Here is a 22,941-nt window from a genome sequence, read left to right on the forward strand (position 1 = left end):
ATGTTGCGCACGAGCACAGCGTAGCGCTCATCCGCTGAACCATGGTTGCGAGGCCGACACTGCTGAGGTGGTAGTGGCTGTAATAGCGGTACTTGCGCTCCTGCCTCTGCGATGGCAAGAAGCTGTGGGAGGTGTTCATATCCGGCACAGGTTGCCGATAGTACGGCCGGTATCATGCCTTTGTTCGGTCGGTAGTCATCTTTGGTCTGGCCGCGAAGGAGCTCGGCGAACTGAGGAAGAGGCATACGCGTGCGTTGTACGAGCTCCGACATCGTTGCCTGTAACGCTTTGTTTAATCCTTCGCTGGAGGACCGGTCCTCGCCGGAGTCGCATGCTGGGTGGGTAAGTCCGACAGCACGCAACGCGCGTTCGATCAGACGGATACGAATTGACTCCCACAGTTCGAGCCTAGCCAACGCGGCTACCGTCATGCGCCTCGTTGCGGCTACCGTTGGCGCGGGTCGGAAACAAGGCGCAGGGGCTTAGAGAACAGTGGAGAGCACATGTGACACGCTCGACTAGAGGAAATGGTGGCGTCTCCGGCTGTGGTTGACAGTCCGGCAGTTTCCGTGCTGTGGATCGCCTCCAGCGTGTTCTGTACGGTGACGTCCAAGCCGGGGGGTGTTGGTGTCTGAGTGCCATGGGGATTCAGTGGTTGGGTGCCGTGGGGTGACCCGTGTGAGCCCGAATTGCCGTGGGGCGAATTCGGTTGAAATTGTGAGGTACTGATGTTGCTATCATGTTGGTAACTGCGCCCATGTTCGACGGGTTCCAGTGACTGCGCTCCACATCCCGCCGGCGGCTGTATGGACGTTGACGCAAAATATGAAAACACACTGCTGCCGGTCGACTGGGACTCGACGGGGGAACTAAACTCTGTAGCAGAGAGATGCGTGTATTGGTGCAAACGGCTTGTTGACCGAAGTGGAGCAAAGCTCACTGCACCTCGGCCTCCTCACTGACGTCCACGGCGACCGTCGTGCCGGCGGTCAGCGCCGTAGTGCCGGTCGACAAACTCCTGAAGATCTCGTGGCAGCCGTCCTTCCCACGTGTGTGTACGTCGGCCGTGACCGCACCGATCCGTGCTTCCGCCATGGCACATACCACCACCCATGAAGCGCAGCCATGGCTCCAAACCAGCGGCATCGCGCGGGATTTGGCGTCGGATGTAGTCGGGCATGATGGGAGTACGAGTTGAAGGGCCTCTGCGCGGCGCTGATGGTACACCATTGCCGGTAGGTCTAGATGTTGAGCTTGCAGACGCATGGTGAGCGCGAGAGAGGCGCAGCGCGAGGTTGTTCAGCGCTGCCTGCCATTCAGCACTGTGGTAATCAATGGCTCGCACAGCTTCGCAATAATTATGCCACCACACAGGGGAGTCATCAAGCAAGTGCGACATCGCACGCCCGAGGAACGTGTTCACGTGCTGTAGTGCTAGCGTGACCCGCTTTGGGGTATTATCGTCGCGCTCGGCATTGGCGACAATGAAACGCTTGAGACGGGACGTCATCCGCCGAGCGTATTCGAAAAAGAACGCGTCCCCGACAGAGATCAGGCCACCGATGGCTGCAAGAAGGTCTTCGTAGCTCGAACATTTGCCAGATGCCGAGGGAAGCGCTGCACTTGCCCCAAAGTCGGATGCAAAGTTGGCATTGGACGAGCCCCGTTGAAGGCGCTCCAACTCTGACTGAGGTCGGAAATGCAGGGTGGTGAGGCCGCGACTACCGAGACGGGCACTGTAGAGGGTCATCAACACAGCAGGCGTTGATTCGAAGCGGACCGCATCGTGCTCACGAAGCCTAAGAACAAAAAACATTGGAGTGGTGTACGCACCTTCAGGAGACGACAGGATCTCGTACAGCCGATGGGCAGCTAGCTGGTGAGCCTGGGGCGGGTAGTACTCCCCCTTGACCCTTGTGCGCGGCACGGGGAAGCTGGAACAGCGCAGGTGGCAAACTTCCCGATCGGGCATGTCCTCCGTGTTTCCCAGAAGAGGAAGTGTCCAGGTCGACGTTGCGTCCGTCAGCGTAGGCGGCGGTACGGTACAAATTTCAGGGTGTAAGTCCTGAGACGGCTGGTTGGAGCCAGAAGAAATCGTGTCCTGACCGGGTTGTAGTCGCTGCTATAAATCCATCACCAACCGGAATAGCCAGTCAACCTTGCTGTCGAGGGACCCCCCCCTCCAGCCGGTCGGGAGGAGGCTGAGGGCGGAGCGAGCGCTAATAGTGGCGGTTCCGCGTGCTCAAGCTCGTCAAGAAACTCGTCAAGCCGGAACGACGCCGTTTGAGGCCGTGGTACATGGCTCTCAGCAGATTGGCGGGCAGTACCACCTGTGATGGACGTCGACGTAGACGGTCTGGCCTGGCGCGACGGTGGAGGTGGCGCGAGACTTTCACTCGTGTACACGATAGACCGTCGTGGCGCTGACGGCGGGCGCCTGGTCGTGGGTATAGCAGAGGATGTGGTGCCTACGGGTGCAGAAGGAACAGCAGCCAGGGTTCCGCTAGTGCTGGCGGTAGCCATTTCGGCCTCCGAGCTGCACGCGGTGGCCAGAGGACGATGCGTTTCGGTCGGTGCCGGAGGTGCAGACTTGCGCTTCGGCTTCTTCGATGGTTCACTTGGTACATGGCCAGGTGCAGCAGCAAGTGCACGTTTTGCCTTCCTCTTACCGGCTGCACCAGATTTCCGCGTGGCAATGCGTGCACTTGAGCGTTGTGGTGGCGAGGCAAGAGGAACGTCGTCGTCCCCGTCAACGATGATGACGGTTCCATCAGGAGCTGAGCGCTGGGCTCCCTCGGCCGGAGCTGGAGCCGGGGATGGCGTCGGATTGCCACCGCTGAGTTTGGCAGACAGCATGGCATCCAGCGGTTCGTCTTGAGTCCCACTATCGTCAGGTTGCGGTAGGGGCATCGACGATGCGAGGGATGAGCGAGCTCCCGATGAGTTAACGTCGGGCTGCGTTAGGACGATGCGAGGAGAGTTGGGGGTGGACGAGGCCGCACGAGGAGAGCTTGGGGCGGACGAGGTCATACTGATGACTAGGTCGAAGAACTTGGACGAGCTGTAGCTTTGGTCTTGAGCAGAGAAACCGAAACTGAGTGGTGCTGGAGTTCGCACTACCTTCACGGGATAGGCATACCCAAATCCTTGGCTTGAGCTGCGCTGACTTGTTAACTCCCTCTGCCTCCGAAACCTCTATTCCTGTTACCACGAATGCCAACTTTCTGCAATCGGATTTTGCTTCACTATTTCATGTATTCTTCAAGATATCCTACTCTAAGGCACTGTCGCCAGTATTTTTCGTTTGAAGTCCGCCACCATGCCGCCGAAGGGAAAGAAGACTTGACGCTGTTAATACAAGAGAAACATGTACAACATCCTTTCTTCGCCTTGATGGCAGTCTCACGGGATGAGCGAGCACGACCATATTCACCAAGCTGGTCAGGTGACGTGAAAATGCCCTTCCGAATAATCATTGCAGTAAAATAATGTGGCAATATCTGTATGGAATAATTTTCCTGTTATGATGAAGATGTATCCAGTATCGTCTGAATTATTTGTTGCCCATGCTTCACAAAACTACTCAATCCCAGCTAAAACTGAGGATCAACCACTGCTTGATTGGCTGGCAAGTCCTTGGGAGTGCATCCAGCTCAGTCCTTCCCATTATCTAATTCACTATGTAATTGACAAAAAAAAACCTTCACCAAGTGATTTTGCTCTTATCGAAACAATTGCGTATTTGAGACAACGTCAAACAAAATGATACTTACGAACCATTTAGAGTTATCGAGATATTCGAGCTTGCCATTTGATTTTCGCACTTAACCGAAACAGTGAAATTTATTGTAAGCTTCCAGCGAAAAAACTGTAAAACTACCGTTATTCAACTGCTTTTAACAAGAGCTTTTAAATAACACTTAAATCTCTAAAAATGAAAAAAATATTGAGTTCACAACACTCCTAAATATATCGTCATTTCGAGGGCCCATAAACGAAGATAATATTTTTGAGCGATCACAACTTCTTCAGTTCTAGGCATTCTGCAGCTTATAAGGGCTCAAAAGATAGAGGAGACGCCCCGCTTTCGTTTAGAGTGCTTAAATCGCGATTCGTACTTAGGCTCATAAGTATCATTTAGTTTTGGGTTGTCTCATTTGTCAATATCAAATATTTCCCTGCGTTGCCGTGCATATTGGACTTTACCAATGCAGGGATAGAGGCAATTTCAGCCCGCCAAAGTTTGTCACAAACACAATGGTCGACCTATCGATGGGTCCGAATTGTGGAGCACGCAAATAAGTAACCCAACCTGCTGCTCTAGATATCGAGGTCCACATCGCGCGAATACAATGCATGTGCCAAATTATCAAAAAAGCGCACGCTCCCCGTCTTCATCGCAGCAAAATCTTATTGCAAGAAGCGAAAGGCGAGATCCTCTGCCTTGAAGGCAGTGCCTTCGAGCTGGGGAACGCTCTATACGAGCTGGGGGACCCTCCTATTGATACCGGTGCTATTACAATAAAAGTACTTACACAAATTCTGGTTTCGGTTCGAAAACAAGCACGTGTACATGTACAATGTACAGTACATGTAATAGCGTGACCTGAGCTCTTGGGATAGCCTCAATGCAGCAAGCGAAGAAGAGAGGCCACGTTCGAGGTGCCTTTCAGTCGTCAAGTCTGTTGACCAGCAGATCGCAGATTGTTTCCCTAGGCCCGCTAGCCAGTTCACCTCAAACTTGATGCTACGACCTTTCGATACAGCAGCAAGAAAGCATTGAATTTTTCCACTGCAAAACAATATTACCCCCAACAAAACGTTTTCAAAATACGGAATTTTAGAGGTGTCATGCTGAACTTTTTCGATTGTTGTCAACTCGTGCGACTTGATTGGCAACTTGACCGGCTGTGCCACAGGGTCATTGACCCGTACCACAGGCTGTGGTCTCAGTCACGCACCTTGCACTCGTTGTTGCGTGTCCTTTTTGCAGTTGGTCCGCCGTCGTCCGGGCTTCCCACGCTTCGTCAGGCCGCTCGCTCTCTCCGTCTGGCCTCGGTCCTCGGCTCATTTCTAGACTGCCACGCTCGCCTGCACTTGGATTGCCACGAGCAATTGTGAAACGTGGCGCCCTCCGTGCATCATGCAGGGGGTGAGCAGTGCCATGTCGCTCGCGTGGCTCCGGAACCACGCGCGCAACCGTGATCGCGGTACAACCAGGACGCGTTCCAACAGCCAGCGTCTCGCAGCCCAACGTGCGCACCGTCAGTTCGCCGGCGCCGAGGCGTACGCGCCGCGTATCACCTACGACAATTCGTTCGTTGTGGATAGTAGTGTCACGTCCCGCGATGCCAACTGGGTCACTGACGACCAGTACAAACGCCAATACCTCCGTCTCGGTTGGGAGGTGGCACTGATTCGTAAGGATGGCAACTGCCTCTTTCGAGCGCTGAGCGACCAGCTTTACGGTCACGAGCGTCGCCACTTAGAACTGCGTCGACGTCTGGTAGACTTTATCGATTTGGAGCGTGCATTCTTCGAGCCGTTCGTGGCTGGTGAGGGAGTCGTCAAGTACTGTGCACGACTTCGTGAAGCAGGGGCATGGGGCGGCCACCCAGAGCTCGTCGCAGCATCCAGGCTGTTGGGTGTCACCATAATCGTGCACACGGGCCCCGTCAAGCGGCTCCGCATCGACACTGACAAGTACGCGCGGACTAAGGAAGGCAAGGGCAAGACGATCAATCTTCTGCTCAAACACGACCACTACAGTAGCCTTCGAAAGAGGGAAAAGCCGCTTCATCAGCAACACGGATGCTCGAATATGTGTCTGTGCAGACGAATTGTGACGCCGTCTCGAGCTTCTCTTGACTCTCGCGCCTCTCTGGGTGCTCGTCCGTCAGATCTCGGGGCTAGCTTTGTCGATCGCAATTCGGATGCGACTAGACGCAGTTCCCTTGGCGCTCGACCTGCCGATATCGGTATCGAGCAGCGTGGTCGACTCAAAGGTGCCTACGGCCGCAAGTCTGTGCCAGACGCCCCCAACAGCAGAAGCAATGAGGACAAGCGACTTGAAAAGGGCCCGGCCAAGCCAAAGTCGCGACTTCCTTCTCCCCCGGACAAACCGAAAACTCCTGCTCCGGCACCACCGACTCAATCTGTGCCTGCTAAGGCTAAGGTTGCCGCTCCTGCTGCCCCATCTCGACCAAAGGCGCGTGCCCCCGCGCCGCCCAGCAAGCCAAAGTCCCCAGCACCAGCTCCGCCGAGTCAGCTGGCATCTGTGGCATCAATTCCGCAGGTTTCTTCCCCTGAACACAGCAAAGCGGCATCGCCACGTAGGCCTCGGTCCCCCTTACCAACCCCACCTGCAAAGCAGAAGACCCCAGGCGTAGTGCTTTTCCAGCCAGAGTCGTTAAAACCGGTCGTGAAGCCGAAAGCTCCACTGGTAGTACTCTTTGAGCCTGAGCAAACTCCCACGCCCAAATCAACGGCTAAGAAGTCGACTGTAAGCACCGCGACGCCTGTGAAAACTACGTCGGCATTGGTTCGGGATGCTGAAGAGGAGGAACCTGAGTCGCCATCAGGTGGACGCGAGAAGGTCCCTCAGCGTGGCGTCCGTCTCCCGCGTCGTGCCGTCTTTAATGGTGGCAAACGTCGCCGTTCCAGTGCGGCGGCGCTTTCGTTGCTGCAAGAAGTCTCGGTTAGCTTAAATGGTAGCACCCCTGAGGTTACGATCGAGCCTGTTCCTGTCGTGAAGCCCGTGGTGAAGACGATCAAGCCCGTGATGGTGGCGAAACCGGTCGTGAAAACGATCAAACCCGTGACAATGACCAAAGCGGTCGTCAAGACGGTTAAGCCCACGACTGTATCCACGCCGACGGTCACTCCTGTCACTGCGGCCAAGCCGACCCCACCAGCGCCGCGCTCCATGGAGATCAAGAAGTCAAGTAAAAAGGTTTTCCGTCAAGGCCGCCCTGTGTCCGCTGCATGCTGAAGGAAAAGTTAGCGTTGCAGCAGCGACTTGATGTGCCGCATGGCGAATGAAAGCTCGCGGTTTGTAAGATATAGAGAGAACAACAGAGAAGGCACCAGAGTCTGTGCCAAGCTCAGCCTTGACTTCGATCGAAGAGGACGAGGATCCCTTTGTGTCAGGAGACACGTATAATGTCAAACTTAATACACGGATGACAGTGCACTGCGCCCGCTTGAAACGCCCCGCGTCCTTCTGTCTGTCACCTTCGTTATGAGCGGAGACCTTGAATCTGAGAATGATGGCGGTAGCGCCGACGCTGTGAGTAGATTGCTGAGTACGAATACGACGCTGGGAATTATCGCTGGGCTCACGCTGGCAGCTGCGAACGAGCATCAGGACGAGGACGAAGGTCATATCCCTCCTATGCCGGGGCCGCTTGGGCGAACTCGACGGAGAAGCGTCTTTGGTCTACTTGGAGCTGGTCCCAACAGCTTTGCCGCTTCGAGTCCTGTCAAGAAGCCGCATGGGGCCCACTCTGCCGTGTTTTCCGTGCAAGCACCTCGTGAGACGATCCAGAGACTGCAGAACCACAACAAGCTACTCCAACAAGAATTATCGATCGAAGCGAGAGCAGCTCGAGAGTTGTTAGGCCAGGAAAAGCGCAGTCGAGTCGAGCAGCTCCGATCCTCGCTCGCCGCATTCGGTGGAAAGCTCGCCAAGGCGCAGCGTCAGGTGGAGAAAACCGAGCAGATTATCCACCGGAAAACTCGAGAGCTAGCAGCTTTGCGTCTAGCATTGCAGCCAATTCCTGCACACGAAGCCGCAGCACAGATCGCCGCCGAAGCCGAGGCCGGTACGCCTGGCAAACCTTTAGCTGGGGCGGCCGCTGCTGCTGCAGTTTCAGGAAGACTCCGCGTGGCGGAAAACCGCTTAGAACTCGCTCTCGTCCGCAAGAATGAGGTCGATTCTGCCAATAAACAGTTGCTCGCTCGAGTGGATGCTGCTCGACGAGACCGAATCATCTTTGACGGCATTTATAAGAAGCTCGAGCGAGAAACTAGCGGATGCAGGTCTCGTCATGAACAGGCGAAAGCTGACTTGACGCGAGCAACCCAGGCTCGAGAAGCGTTGGCTCGTGAAGTTGCACGGCTACAGGATGCTGCTGAACGCGAGCAGTTTGAGTTCGAGCACCAATTCCAGGACCTTAAGCACAGTATCGAGCACTGGCGCCGCGAAACGGGATTGCGTCTGGCTGCCAGTGAGTTGCAAAACTCATCGTTGGGGTTATCGGAACTGGATGCAAACTCCGAGTACGATAAAACTGGTGCAGGAACGCTCTCTCGAGTCACTGCGTTGTCAACGTGGAAAATTGGTGTGGATCGAGCCCTCACGTCGGTCCCTGATAGCTTAATGACCAAATATGATCAAGCCTTTTCCGCTATACGTGAGCGAACAGGACTGCAGGACGCCTCAGCTCTAGCTCAGGACTTACTGGCACGCGATGCAGCCAATTTTCAGCGCTTCAAGCGTGTGGAGGAACTGAGTCGTGAGGAAGTGGCACTTCAGACTCAAGTGGCTACACTCACCACGCAGTTTGAGACTTTCAAAGCGCGTGAAGGCATCGCAAGTCGAGCCTCGCAGAAACAGCAATGCAGGCGCGTTGAAGCAGCTTTGCGTGAAACCCAACAGGCTTGCGACGACCTGGACGCTGAGATCGAGGAACGAGATGCTGTATTGGCCAGAATTAAGACCTCGGTGCACTCGGTTCGCAACACGATGGCTCATGCAGCCTCAGGTGGTGGTACCACGAGTGGAAATGCAACGGCACTCGGACAGGGCATCACGGACTCGAATGTTATCGAATATTTGCAGGCTATTGAGATGTACACGACGGCACTACTACAGAGCAAAGCTGGTGGTGAAGCAAGTGCAACTTCACCGGCGAAAGCACGCGGTCAAGGTACAGTACAAGCGCAGACATCGAACGCAGATGCAGCCTCACCACTCCCAGTGGGACATGGCCCGCCGACACTATCGTCTGATCCGCGTCAAAAGCTTCGTGTGCATGTGCCATCATTTGGTGGAGTTGATGGGGTCATCGAGCTGCCTGCGCCTCTGGCATCCGATGGAGGCACCAGCCCGACATCGAAACGGCATAGCTCGAAGCCGTCACGCCGTACATCATGTCGTGAATCGGTTTCTCTACGCCAATTCGCTGGAGCACTCGCTGTAGCTACTTCACTGGGGGAAGAAATGATGGGGAACCACCGACGAGTTGGAAACGATAAGAAAACCCCCGAAGCTAGCAGAATTGCAACTGGAGAGGAAATGGAAGACGATGACGAGGACGAGCGAGCGCTTAGCTATGAAGAACTCAAACGTTTTGCAGAGAAGAACACGAAAAGCAAGCGGCGTGGAAACACTTCTTCTAAGGTGCATCGCTGAGCTGGTTAGGATGAGAAAAAGGTAGCTATGTGCAACTTCAATAACGGCAACGAAATGACCTGTCGGGTAACAAGGCGACCAACACTCCTGTAATCAGCAGTTTTTGTTTTTGTTGCGCGAGCAGTCACTCCCAAACGGACGCTCAAACCAGCATCTTCTTCGTGCTACTGCCATGTCCAAGGCCCCGAGCTTTCGAGTCCAGCGGTCAGGTTCCATTCCCGGGAAAGGAGGCGCGGAACTCCACGCTGGCGGTGAAGGCGCAGAAATCGCAGCTAAGAGTCGTGAGGTCATCGATGGTCTCGAGAAACTTTACGCCACTAAACTTCGGCCCTTGGAAAAGCGCTATGACTTTGGAGACTTCCACTCACCCCTTCTGAGCGATTCCGACTTTGAAGCCAAGCCGCAGGTGCTCATGATCGGCCAGTATTCTGTGGGCAAGACGTCATTCATCGAGTACCTTCTGGGCAAGCCTTTTCCGGGCCAACGTGTTGGGCCAGAACCCACTACGGATCGCTTTGTCGCAGTGATGCATGGAGAGGAGGAACGGACAGTCCCAGGCAACGCTGCATGTGTGTCACCAGATCTTCCCTACGGTGGGTTGTCAATGTTTGGTACAGCCTTCCTCAATAAGTTTGAGGTAGCACAGCTTCCTGCCCCATTGCTCAGCCAACTGACGATCGTGGACACTCCGGGTATCCTAAGTGGCGAGAAACAACGCATTTCTCGCGGGTATGATTTCACGCAAGTGGCGCGTTGGTTCGCCGAGCGATCCGATCTCATTTTACTGCTCTTCGACGCCCACAAACTCGACATCTCGGACGAGTTCCAGCGCGTGATCGAAGTGTTGCAGGGCCAAAGTGATAAAGTGCGTTGCGTACTCAACAAGGCAGATCAAGTGGACCAGCAGCGTTTGCTACGCGTCTACGGCGCACTCATGTGGTCCCTAGGAAAGGTTTTAAAGACTCCAGAGGTCATGCGTGTGTACCTTGGCTCATTCTGGTCTCAACCACGTCAAAAGCACGGTGAAGACGGCTGCGGCGGCACTCCCGAGGCGCTCTTCGACGCCGAAGAGCGAGATTTACTCGATGAGCTGCGAGCCTTGCCGCAGCATGCTGCTGTTCGTAAGGTAAATGAATTGGTGAAGCGCGCGCGACTTGCGAAGGTTCACGCGTGTATTCTAGGACACCTGCGTGACAAGATGCCGGCAGTTTTTGGGATGGAGAAGAAGCAGCGTGAGCTGCTGGACAACATGGCAGAAAACTTCCGAGAGGTGCAACGCAAGTATCACCTCCCACCAGGAGACTTCCCTCCGATCGACGCCTTTGTTCGACAGTGCGCTGATAGGAAATTCGCAAAGTTCCCGTCGCTAAAGTCACGAGAACTACAGGATATCGACGAAATGCTCACCAAGGATATTCCTGCATTGATGGCCTCACTACCTAAGCACACGCGCGTGGGCATCGCTGGTGTGGAGAATCCTGAAAATGGAAGTGGTTCGAGTAAAAATCCATTTGCCAGCATAGCCCCTGCGGACAGACTGCAATGGGAGGAGGAGCTGCTTGGGCGTAAGGCAGAGTATGACGCGATCTTTGCTACACTATCGTTGGATACCATGGGACGAGCCTCTGGGGGGAGCTGCATGGCGCCGCTGCAGAAGCAGGCTTCAACGACAGTCTCACAGCAGACACTGCGGACTATCTGGGATCTCGCCGACCAGTCAAAAGCTGGAAGTCTGGACGTCGATGAGTTTGCCGTAGCCATGCATCTCTGTGCACTGGCCCAGGAGGGCCAACCTATTCCTGCGGAGCTACCGACATCGCTCGTGCCGCCTTCGAGTGGCAAGCAGCAGCCGCAAATAGGAAGCCCCCTGCAGGCCAGCGCGATCCGCCGACCGACGACTATTTAGAGAAATCTGTGTCAAAGGTTTGGTGGCTTTCCACTCTTTCAATTCCATGTATTCTTTTCTCTCTCTTTGCTTGTACTACAGAACGAAGATTATACAGAAAATGCTGAGTTACATCTAATGTGTTTGCTGCTGCGGCATTTCGCTATTATACACGCATGTTGAAGTTTTGTTGCCGTTAGTCGAGAGTGATGGTGAAGGGTACTGTGACGGGGTCACACAGCACCTTGCACAGAGGAAGTGCTTAAGGGTATTAACTACCCGAGTGAACGTAAGTTCACGTGTTCCCGGCCTCAGTGGGAACGGTTGGCTACTTAATTTAAGACTGATGTATTTATAAGTAAGATATGCTTGGGTCTCATACAAACTAGAGGTTACCTATAGTGAAGATGCACTGAGAGCACCTGGTACCGTGTACCAGGTGTCCACAAGAGTGACGGGTCACTCTTTATGTACACTGGATTGTACCCTTCCGTCCCCGCTCCGCCTTGACTGCGTTCCGGACGGACGTACGGGACCGACCTGTCTTCCTAGCGATCTCGTGCAGAGAGACGCCTCCGTCGTGGAGACCGACGATAAACCAGTACTCTTGTTGGGAGAGGGTCTTGCCGTGGCCCATTAGAAAATGAAAGGCTCACAGCCTCCGTAGCGTCTAGCTACCCGCTCATTTCCGCCAACCATCTACTTATTTTGACCATCACTCTTTTAATAAAGAAATTTGTAAGGTCTGTTCATAAAAGTGTTTTTTCGTCATAAAAAGGATGTGGTCTTAATAATTTGACGCTGATGTCCAAACCTTGAATTTGTATACCAGCCCTGTCAGATACATAGAAATCTAAGTTGTTAACACAAGTGGCACCTCTGTAAGCCTAAAAGAGAGAACATATCAAAGTAGCAGCTCTCAACTCAGGCTAGAAGCCGAGATATTGTCAGAATTGTCCCGCCAAATCGGGGGTCTTAATGATTTGGCGGGCACTGTATAGTGAAGATGCACTGACTGGTTCCATGAGCACCTGGTACCGTGTACCAGGTGTCCACAAGAGTGACGGGTCACTCTTTATGTAACATGCCGTTACATCCTCCCGCACTTAACTGAGAATCACCTGATTCTCCAATCACAACTGATTCTCCAATCAGAAGTGAGAGAATTAAAACACCAAAAGGTGAATTCTCACACTGAGCAGCCACGAGACTGGTGCGGCTCTCAGTCACCCCCACAGTGACTTGTGCTGCCAAAGCTCACTGGGATTTGCATCCCTATGTTCACAACTGTGTTGGCCGCAAAGCCTACACTTAGCTCCTGCGCTAGCGCGCGTACAGTGCTTAGGCACAGGGTGCAATAGCATCCGAACGAGGAGCAGACCAAAACACCAATAAAGTGACTGTACACACGTTAGTGTATGAGTAATCCCACGACTGGGGGGGCAGCAGCACCAAAATAGTGGCGAATTGCAAGCACCATCTGTATGGCAGTATCTCGCTTTAGAAACGAACACATGCAAGATGTGAAGGAACTTCACACCAACTCAAACGGTAAAAACACTACGTTCACTGAGATAGCTCAGTGTCATACAATCGCAACTACACTAGTAATGGCACTTAGATCCCTATATGTGTAGTTCTTAGAACGGAAAGAACGTAGCTATCTTCAACCGCTGAAGATCCGCATTTGCGAATTAAATGTAAATGTATTGTATGGAAGCATTGTCTACGTGTGGCCGCACTGGTTTCAAAGGTTCAACTGTCGGTGGCAATTCGGTTCGAATAGCTTCATATGAAAAAAATTGGATGAATCTGCTCTTGGCTGCATCACGGCCGTCGTTGCAGCCGACAATGACTACAAGATGGGGGACGGAGTGGAGGTTGTGGTCAACATGGTCCGACTTTCTTTGTCAATAACAGTGTCTAGAGACTATAGATCTCGATGATCATATTCAAAAAATACCCTTCATGCTTGTACAGTACAGTACTTGTACTTTAAACAGAGACCTACAAAGCGTTGTTGCATTGTGCTACGGGTAGTGAAACACCGCAAGCTAGCTCGATGCACATGGCACTCGATGACCCCAACGACACAAACGACACAAAGTGAAACGCAGCTCATAGTTTTGGCCTCCGTCCAGCTCGGACACTCAGGTAAAACACACTCTTGTCTTCCACACTATCGGTCGACTACACCGATCTACCCTACTAGAAACACTGTCCTTACAACAACGGCAACCAACGACCTGTTTTCAAACCTTTTCTTCTTTACTTTTGGTGGTTCAAGAGAACTAGACGACGTTTGATTGTGTGGCAACGCCCTCTAGCCGCCTTCCTGATACTAACTTACAGCTTGGGGCCGAACTTGGAGTAGTCCGTCACGCCGGTGGACACGTACTTCTTGAAGTTCTCCTGGGACATACCGGCCAGCTTCTTGGCCGTGACGTCGTACGCCTCCTTTTCACTCCAGGCCTCACTCGTGTTCAGCACGTTCTCCGAGATCTCGCCGAGCTTCTTGGGCACGGAGAAGCCGAAGTTGGGGTCCTCCGAGAACTTCGAGTTCTTGATGGAGCCGTCCAGGATGGCGTCAATGCAGGCGCGCGTGTCCTTGATGCTCATGCGCTTACCCACGCCGTAGCCGCCACTGGTCCAGTCGGTGTTGACCAGGTACACCGACGTGTTGTGCTTCTGCAGCTTCTTCTGCAGCAGGTCCGCGTACTTGGTCGGGTGCAGAGGCAGGAAGGCGGCACCGAAAGTGTCCGTGGGCTCCGTCACGCCACGCTCCGTACCGGTAACCTTGGCCGTATAGCCGGACAGGAAGGGGTATATGGCGTGGTCGTCGCTCAGCTTAGACACGGGCGGCAACACACCGTAGGCGTCGCACGTGAGGAACACAATGCTGCTCGGGTGGCCTCCGCTCAAGGTAGGCTCGTGGTTGGGGATGTGGTAGATTGGGTAGGACACACGGCCGTTCTCCGTCTTGGACGTGTTGTAGAAGTCCGGCTCCTTGGTCTCGGCGTTCACCTACGTGTTCTCCAGAAGAGCATCGCGCTTGATGGCGTTGTAGATGTCCGGCTCGTTCTCGGCGCTCAGGCTGATGGTCTTGGCGTAGCACCCACCTTCAAAGTTTAAGATTCCTTCATCTTCCCAGCCGTGCTCGTCGCCACCGATGAGGTATTGGTGCGGGTCGGCCAACAAAGTCGTCTTGCCTGTGCCGGACAGACCGAAGAACACAGCCGTGTCGCCGTTCGTGCCCTTGTTGGCCGAGCAGTGCATGGCCATGATGCCGTCGAGCGGCAGCCAGTAGGTCATCATGGAGAATATGCCCTTCTTCATCTCTCCGCCGTACCACGTGCCACCAATCACAGCCACGTCCTTCTCGATGTTGAAGGCCACACACACCTCCAATTTGAAGCCGTGTTTCTTGCAGTTCTTGTTCGTCACCTTGTAGGCGTTCACAGTGGTAAAGTCCGGCTTGAAGTCCGCAATCTTCTCCTTGGCCTGAGGACGCAGGAACATTTTGGTCACAAAGTGGCGCTGGCACGCGAGGTCCGTGATGAAGCGCACTTTCTTGCGCGACGCCGGGTTGGCGCCGGCGTACCCGTCGAACACGTATACCTTCTCGGCCTGGTCGTAGTGCTCGCTCACGGTCTCGTACAGCTCGTCGAACACCTCGGGGCTCACGGGCTGGTTGATGTCACCCTACCAAATGTTCTTGCTGGACGGGGCCTGGTCCACAATGAACTTGTCCTTGGGCGAGCGGCCCGTGAACTTGCTCGTGTCGATCGTGTACGTGGCAGTCGCGTTGGCCAACGTGCGTAGACCGAAAGACGACGAGAACGCCGGCGACGACTGCGCCATCTTCATGGCTCCAAGGCACTGAACACTAGCGCAGAAAGAAATTCGAAGAGGGAGTGCTGGTCCTTGTCGTGCTTGATACGAGGTAATGTCGTCTTCTCCACCATCTCGTAGAGGAAACTGCCGCTGAAATGAGGCCTCACCGGACGGCGTCATGCATCAGAATCTTCGATCTTCGCCCCACTGGGAGCTTGTGATGATGGAAGGGCGGTATCTTTAGCACATTGGGCCTCCTTGATGGGAACGTTGTCGTCCCGGTTTTGGCAGGAGGTGGATTGCGCTCTCGGGAGTAAATTGGAGAATGCCTGATGGTGTTGAACGAGTTCATCCCTCTTCAGCGTGCTGCAGCGTTTCCCATCGACAGCAGCAGCGTTCCAACGTGTGCGAGCGGATCTTAAGTCTCCATTAGGGGTGCAAACGATCGGGGTTTCATGTGCTAGTGCCACTGTCCTTGGATACTGACAGATTAGGAAGATGCGGCCTCACACGTATTCGGACTCTTCTCGGCCTGCTCGCGTAAAAATCTAAATGTGGGAACAAACAAGAGCTGCAATTTGCAGTGCAAGTGCATGTATGGATGTAAAGAGAAAAATGATTGGCAGATGTTACGTAGAGAGCAATAGAGTATGATCGGCTCACAATGATCGGAGCGAATCTGTTCTATCGAAACATAAGGCCGATCCTTTACCTGCGTCTACGCTTGTTTTGAGCCGTTGCCTCACGTGCTCTACGCGTGGGAGTCCTAGACCGATGGGATCTACGCAGAGTATTAGTGACTGGAGTCTCCAAACGCGGCAAATGAAGGAAAGATTCTTCGCGTTGGCTGGCCGCGGCAACAACTACACCCACGGCGTGACTTACCGGACCAGCACTCGCATTGCGCGGCGCATCGGCTCTGGTACACTCTGTATCAGTGATGTCCTGGCTATCTGCCAACGTCGCTGGACCATACAACGGGAAACCTGCTTCCGGCCCCGCTGCGACAATAGCTGCATCTTCACCATCCGTAGCCGATCTCCGCACAGATCTTTGCTGGTGAACTGGACGCTCAAATCTCTGTGACTGCATGGGAATTCCAGGGCAAGGGAGCCCAGCAAATTGAGTCGCTTTCATTACATGAAAGCAAACCCCAGCTTTGTTCCAGCAGAGACACATGCATGTGCGACCTGTTGCATCTACGATCCATCCACCGGTTGGCATGTTTTCCCACATGATCCTTGCGTAGTTTTTAGATTCGTACGTGCACGCTGACTTAGGTAGTACACAGTCCTCAAATGTACTGTCCTGGGAAGAACCAGCGGGCTTCGGAGCCACACGAACGAGCACCGAATCTTGTACACGGTGTACCACTTCTGCATCCCACACCTTGTTTTTGTCGGTCCTTCGATACGCAGCAAGCAATCTTTTCGACACAATTGCTCTATCGACAAAAGTCATCTTCGATGATACATGCGCAATACGTGATAAATCCAAGCGAACAGCGAGTTCGGCAGGATTTGCACGCTGACTGTCATTTACAAGTTTTAATGTTTTGTGATATTGCTCCAACGGGTTGTTGGTCGTAGCATACCCTGTAGGTGTGTGGTAAACTTGCCAACGCGAAAAACGAGCCCCCGTAATCCATTGAGAAATAATGTGGATCGAAATACGCCGAAAACGAGGACTTAGCTCACCAGCGCCGCGCCATGATCTCAGAACAAATTCTCTCTTTCGAATGTACTGTTGTTCATCGCGTGAAAAGTGCAAATCATATAGATTCCTGAAAATCATCTTTACCGAAATCAAATCCAGCTTTGCATCATGAGCATGTTTAAACACATTCTGTGTTACGTGGAACCAACACATCAAAATGGTGGCTCCAGGTAACTCTGCAGTGCAGGCGTTTTGTTGGGCCTTGTCTGCGTCCATCATGACAAAGTCAGGCAAGAATGGCACCCCAAATTCCTTCAATATGACTCTTTTTAAACAGGAAAGGTACCAAACAATATCCTCTTTGCGCCTTTGAGATGTGCACCAGTACACAATTGGCAAGAAGGCTCCACTGCGATCTGAAATGCCCAATACAGAAACAGGGTACTTCTGCTTCACACAGCTGTGTGTTGTGTCCATGTGCAGTAGCGTAGTTAGAGACGGGTCCTGCTGCACTTCAACATAACGCTCTAAAAGCCGCTTGCACGTCACACCAATGCAAAATGGGTTGCCTTGAGACCCCGTGCCGAGAGAAGGCTCCACAACGCCGTCCACAACTTTTGTGTCGCACAATATTAGCAATGCATCTGGGTCTGTTTGCCAAGAATGTGAACGTTCGCTGCCGTACATTCGCTGACGGCAAATCTCCAGCACGGGGTCCATACTATCCGGTCGGTTTTTACGCCGCCATCCTTTCTGATAGTTTTGGACCTGTGCAAGCTACGGGGTAGGTCCGCCGATACGCCCATCCTTAACCTCACGGCACAAGAATGCGTACAGTGCCTGCGCTACCATAAACGGAGAGTCACTTAGCTTGACAGCTAGATAGGACTTCATCTCGGCGGTTAGCTTAGATGCAATGGGGGATGGTGGAGCATCGTCGGCCATCGTATGATCCCCTTGCTCGAATATAATTTTTCCGTCACTTTCTTGACACTCCAGGATCTTATAGCGACAAGTGCATGTTTGTGTTGTAGCTTTGCAGCGTTGTGATTTGCATTTAGTTACGATATACCGCATTTCATGCCATGTTACAGCCAGCTCATCTTCGTAGCGCTCAACGTGATCAATTGTACAGTGGTGTAGCTCACTTGTTGGCCGTGAAAAGCTCGGCAATCCTGCCAGAAAGTCATCAAAAGGGACAGGATCACCAGATTTCCACACTTCATGCCACGGAAGACGTCCTGTACGGCCGCCGTGATCATTCTCCATTGTATCGATGCTTCACTCACAATGCTGTTAGTTTTTAATTTTCTTAGATGTTGTGAAGCTAAGCTCTTAACTATTTTAGTAGTAGTGGCTAACGATATCTATTTGTGGAGAGAAAATATTTTTGCGAAACGACACTTATTTTTGGTGTGGTGTACTGCTCTTTCTTTTGGTGACCCTTTCTGCGTCTGTGGCGCTCCTCATCCTATTTTTTGTGATCGTTAAAAAAAAGTGCGTTGGATGGCTCTCCATCCGAACGTGTGGCATTCGCCCACAGCTCGCACCAGAGGACACGACAGTCCTCGTGAACGCGTCCGGAGCATGGTGTCTCCCGCGGGGGACGACACCGAGAAGGGCAACACCTTCCCCAGCACTAGATGGAGCTCTCAGCTCACCTCGGGCCACGCCTTTGGCTCCAGCAAGGATCCATCCTTGCGGTCGGAGCTTCTGCCACGCCACGCTCTCTTCGCGTCTTGGTCACCATACCAACGGCGCGAAGGTGTCCTTCATCGACACCGTGTACCGTGACGGTACACAACCGTGGTGTAGGTGTCTCCCATCGACACCATGTACCGTACGATACTAACCTTTGGTGCGGTACGCCCACCACAAGGTTGCCATGTTTGGCGGCAACAGCTTCTGCTGTGCTGTCGCCTGAACAGATTCATGGCCAGTGCTCGCATCATGCACGACGCATGTGCAAGCACACTGTACAGGTCCATGGGCCCGTACACGAGGTACGCTGTGTACGACACGTACCACAGCTACCATAAGTGCTCCGTGCACGTCATGTGTGTCATGCACGATGAGCTCATTACGTGGAACTCCTGGTAGGCCGCTCAACAGCAGCCAGTGCCGATGCACGGTACGTGCGTTGACTCACAGCGTCCAGAGCGCATCGGGTCGTGGTATGGTGCATATTCTTTGCACCTATACCAGTGTCTGTCACAGACACCATGTACCTTAATGGTACTCGACCGTGGGGGGCACATCTCACCACTATGCCACTGCGGCATTGGTGTCTGGCATTGACACCGAGTACTCACGGGTACCAACCCATGGTGAGGCAAGCAGCCATCACCACGGTGTCATGCTCGGCGCGGCACCAGTTACGACTGCGTGCGTTGCCTCGACCACCACCTGGTCAGTTGTGTGTGCACTCGTGCACCACACTTGGGTTATGGCTCCACGGCCCATTATACCCGGCGGGTTGCGTACATCACGTACCGCAACCGCTTTGTCGGCGGGTGAGACGTTCCGTTCACCCTACTCGACAGGTCGTTCATGACCAAGGGACCAGTGCGTTGATTGCACTAGGTCCGCGCTTCGCCTCGTGTGTGGTTGCTTGCAGCCCCAACACTGCTGATTCGCTCAGCGATTCCGAGGCACCTTGCGCCAGTGGCTTTCTTCGCTACTATGTCTTGTTCGGCTAGAGCTACCGCAGCTCTAGCCCGGCTGTTCGCCTCCAGCCTGCAGTCGATGTACATCGATGCCTGGTTCCGTAAGGAACTTGGTCTTACCTCAAGACCAGGGAGGAAAGGTATTTCCGAGCCTCTCTTCCACTTACACTCGAGACTATTGAGTCTCTCGTGGCTTGTGATCGCCACTGGCAGCACGACGGCTCTCCGCCATGTGCACTGCGTCGGTATGGCCGACAGCGTCGGCCGTGTCGACCGAAGGCATTCAGCCTTCGCGTCAGCAGTTTGAGTCTGCGCGACTTGACGTCGAGCGAGTTGCTCACGTCCGGCGAGGCCAAGACAACCTCGCGCCTCGAGCCAATGGCTCTGTGTGCGGCGCTATCTTACTCGCCTTGGGTGTGAAGCTCTGTTACCCACCTTGGTTGTGTGGAACTCTGTTACCCACACCGGAAGCGCATACAGCGACTTCCTTATCAGTTATGGTCTGAGTGACCTTGCGTGGAACTTTGTTACCCACGCTCGGAGCACCGAATGTCGGTCTCCTTAAGCAGCTTCGCTGCTTGCGGAACTTGTTACCCGCAGTGTGGACCTATGTTACCCCCCTAGTGAATGCCCTTCGGCACCACCACTGTCGAAGCGCATACGGCGCGACGACCTTTGGTGTTGGGGTCAGCTGACGTGGCAGACCCGCCCACACACCGGTCAGAGTTGGTGTCCACCGAACGAGTCAGAGGAGTCCGGGCCCTGGACTCCGAGTCGCTTGAAGCGACGTCGGCCTGAACAAGGTTCAGACCCGACTTGCGGCTGACGTGACGTGGCACTTTGTTACCCACGTCGTGATGTCTCGTTGACGACATCAGAGGCACTCGAGAACTCGTGTGGCTCTGTGTTACCCACACAGGAAGCATGGACAATGCCTTCCTCTTCGGTTATAGTCTGAGCGACTGCGTGTGGTACTGTGTTACCCACACAGGAAGCATGGCCATGCCTTCCTCTTCAGTTATAGTCTGGGCGACTGCGTGTGGTACTGTGTTATCCACACAGGAAGCGCATTCAGCGCCTTCTTCTTCAGTTCAGGTCTGGGCGACCGTGTGGTCCTAAGTTACCCACCTGGTTAGCGCTTAAAGGCATAACCACTGTCAAAGCCCGTACGGCGCGACGACCTTCGGCGTTGGACGCTGCTGGTGTAGCAGGTCCACACGCCGGGCAAAAGACCCACGCCCATGGCATTGCCGCAGCGGAGTATGGTCTTGCTGTACGCAGAGCTGTCGGCGCGTTGACAGCTCCGTGACGCTTCTGTGTCCTGGCGGTCTGTATCAGACGCCCCAGTCATGACGGAGGTTGGGAACATGACTCACCAATGCTCCGTCATAGACCTGGACTGGTAGGCCCTTCTCAGCCTTGCCACACCAAAGTCCGGGCTGTGCCTTATGTTCGGCACAGCCATGTTGTTCATGGCGAGAACTGCGAGTGACACCGCGGTGCGCGAGTTCATCGAGCCGAAACGTTCAGGTCCGTTGAGGACCATTGGTACTTCTTTCACCGTACCAAAGGCTAGTCCACCAAGGACCAGCCCACGACCGCCACTCTGACATAGAGTGCAGTCGGATGTCGCTATGCCAAGCGACGTTCCGGCGGCGTATCAACGCCCCAGAACTCATCAAACGTTCAAGGGGTCCCGTACCCCCGTACACCGAGTGTACTACCAGCAGCCCCATCACTGCCCTTCACCGGTTTGAGAGAACCACGTCTCTCTGGGCTAAGTCCCGTGGTGCGCACAGCCTGCACACCCATCACGAAGTCTTAGCGCTCTTCAGTAGGGCATACCGCCTCTACTGGTGGCCGGGGCGTCTTCGTCCACCTGGCCGTGGCCTGCGCCACCGGACTTGGGGTCCACGGGCTGTCTTCTTCCCGAGGACGAGCGAGGGACACACACCCTGGTAGTGTCCATGTCCGCCGCATCCATAGCAGCGGACCAAGCTCTCGGCTGAGCTTAAGTCCATGGGTTCGGGCTCGCTGTACGCACCGGTATCAACGGGCTGCGTGACAGCAGGAGCAACAGCGTCATTGCTGCGATGCACCGCCTCCCGAGGAACGCCATTTTCATCGTGGCGATGTTCCTCTTCTCGAGGAGTACCAGCCTGCTTGTGGCTGAACTCTTCTTGGAGGGCGATTCGAATCGCCTCCTCCATAGTTGTTGCTTGCACCCGGAATAGCTGGGTGCGAGCAGGACCGACCTTCAGGCCGTCCATGAAGACTGTTGTCTTAACGTCTTCAGGCAGAGGATTCCCTGCCAGAGATGCCACCAACGTGCGCATCTCTTGCGCGTACTCCTGCAGCTCACGTTTGCCTTGCTTACACGCGAGAAAGCGTGAGCGCTGGCGGAACTCGTTGTTCACCGGTAGGAACGCGGCTCGAAGCTGCTCACACAGCTGAGCCCAGGATGCAAAGCATCCAGGAGATGTCGTCTCCCTGGTGTACGCCCAGTGCTTGGCACGTCCACCAAGGTTGGACAGGGCAAACGCCACCCGAACTGGCTCGTCCGAGATGAGACCCGCCTTCATGGCGATCTCCACCTCACGGACCCAGAAGTAAAGGTATCTCCTTCCTTCCCCTCAAACGCGGGGACCTTCAGCCACACCGGCTTAGGCCTGGTTGCCTGGGGAGCGGCCATCGTGGCCTCCAAGCTCCCGCGGACGTGAGCGATGAGACCACGCTCGTAGGTCTCAAACGAGGTCACGCGCTCTTGTTGCTCGGCAGGCGTCGCCGCCGCCAAGCTGCGAAGGACATCTTGTCCAAAGATGCCTCCCATCTTCCGAACAGACTCGTACTGTGAGTCGTTCAAGCGAGGAAAATCGCTTCGGTCCATCGTGGCTCAAACGCTGAGCGCACAGAGGATTCAGGTAGCTCAATCTACCCGCGATAGTGTTGGATTGACTACGAGTGCTACCAAGTGTGACGGGGTCACACAGCACCTTGCACAGAGGAAGTGCTTAAGGGTATTAACTACCCGAGTGAACGTAAGTTCACGTGTTCCCGGCCTCAGTGGGAACGGTTTGCTACTTAGAGGAGTAGATTTAAGACTGATGTATTTATAAGTAAGATATGCTTGGGTCTCATACAAACTAGAGGTTACCTATAGTGAAGATGCACTGACTGGTTCCGAGAGCACCTGGTACCGTGTACCAGGTGTCCACAAGAGTGACGGGTCACTTTTTATGTACACTGGATTGTACCCCGTTACAGGTACCAAGCAGACTGTCACGTGGTTGACCGTCGATTTGTGTTCTTGATGGTAAATCCACAACTGAGTTCGAATTAGATGCTTACAGCTTTGCTACTCGCTCTGCTAACTAGTCCTGCTGTCCTAGGCGCTCGTAGTGCTAGCTGTCTAATCCTACTTCAACGTCAAGCATATGTAGTTGCCTTCTTCCACTGGAAGGCTGGTCAACATGGCGCACCTGCTG

The 22,941-nt window shown here is 54.0% G+C and overlaps 4 protein-coding genes across 4 annotated transcripts; 3 read left to right on the top strand and 1 right to left on the bottom strand.

Moving 5' to 3' along the window:
* Positions 1 to 5,164: 5,164 nt before the first annotated feature.
* Positions 5,165 to 6,991, top strand: PITG_14251 (uncharacterized protein; the record flags this gene model as incomplete). Its single annotated transcript, XM_002899293.1, has 1 exon — positions 5,165 to 6,991. One exon carries the CDS (start codon positions 5,165 to 5,167, stop codon positions 6,989 to 6,991), a length of 1,827 nt encoding a protein of 608 aa, XP_002899339.1.
* A 249-nt stretch (positions 6,992 to 7,240) lies between these two features.
* On the top strand, positions 7,241 to 9,415 carry PITG_14252 (uncharacterized protein; the record flags this gene model as incomplete). Its single annotated transcript, XM_002899294.1, has 1 exon — positions 7,241 to 9,415. One exon carries the CDS (start codon positions 7,241 to 7,243, stop codon positions 9,413 to 9,415), a length of 2,175 nt encoding a protein of 724 aa, XP_002899340.1.
* A 172-nt stretch (positions 9,416 to 9,587) lies between these two features.
* PITG_14253 (uncharacterized protein) lies at positions 9,588 to 11,321 on the top strand (the record flags this gene model as incomplete). Its single annotated transcript, XM_002899295.1, has 1 exon — positions 9,588 to 11,321. The coding sequence occupies one exon, from the start codon at positions 9,588 to 9,590 to the stop codon at positions 11,319 to 11,321; it is 1,734 nt and encodes a 577-aa protein (XP_002899341.1).
* Positions 11,322 to 13,646: 2,325 nt separating this feature from the next.
* PITG_14254 (phosphoenolpyruvate carboxykinase) lies at positions 13,647 to 15,284 on the bottom strand (the record flags this gene model as incomplete). Its single annotated transcript, XM_002899296.1, has 1 exon — positions 13,647 to 15,284. One exon carries the CDS (start codon positions 14,817 to 14,819, stop codon positions 14,325 to 14,327), a length of 495 nt encoding a protein of 164 aa, XP_002899342.1.
* Positions 15,285 to 22,941: the final 7,657 nt, after the last annotated feature.

This window comes from Phytophthora infestans, genomic scaffold (assembly GCF_000142945.1).
Source record: "Phytophthora infestans T30-4 supercont1.32 genomic scaffold, whole genome shotgun sequence".
NCBI lineage: Eukaryota > Oomycota > Peronosporomycetes > Peronosporales > Peronosporaceae > Phytophthora > Phytophthora infestans.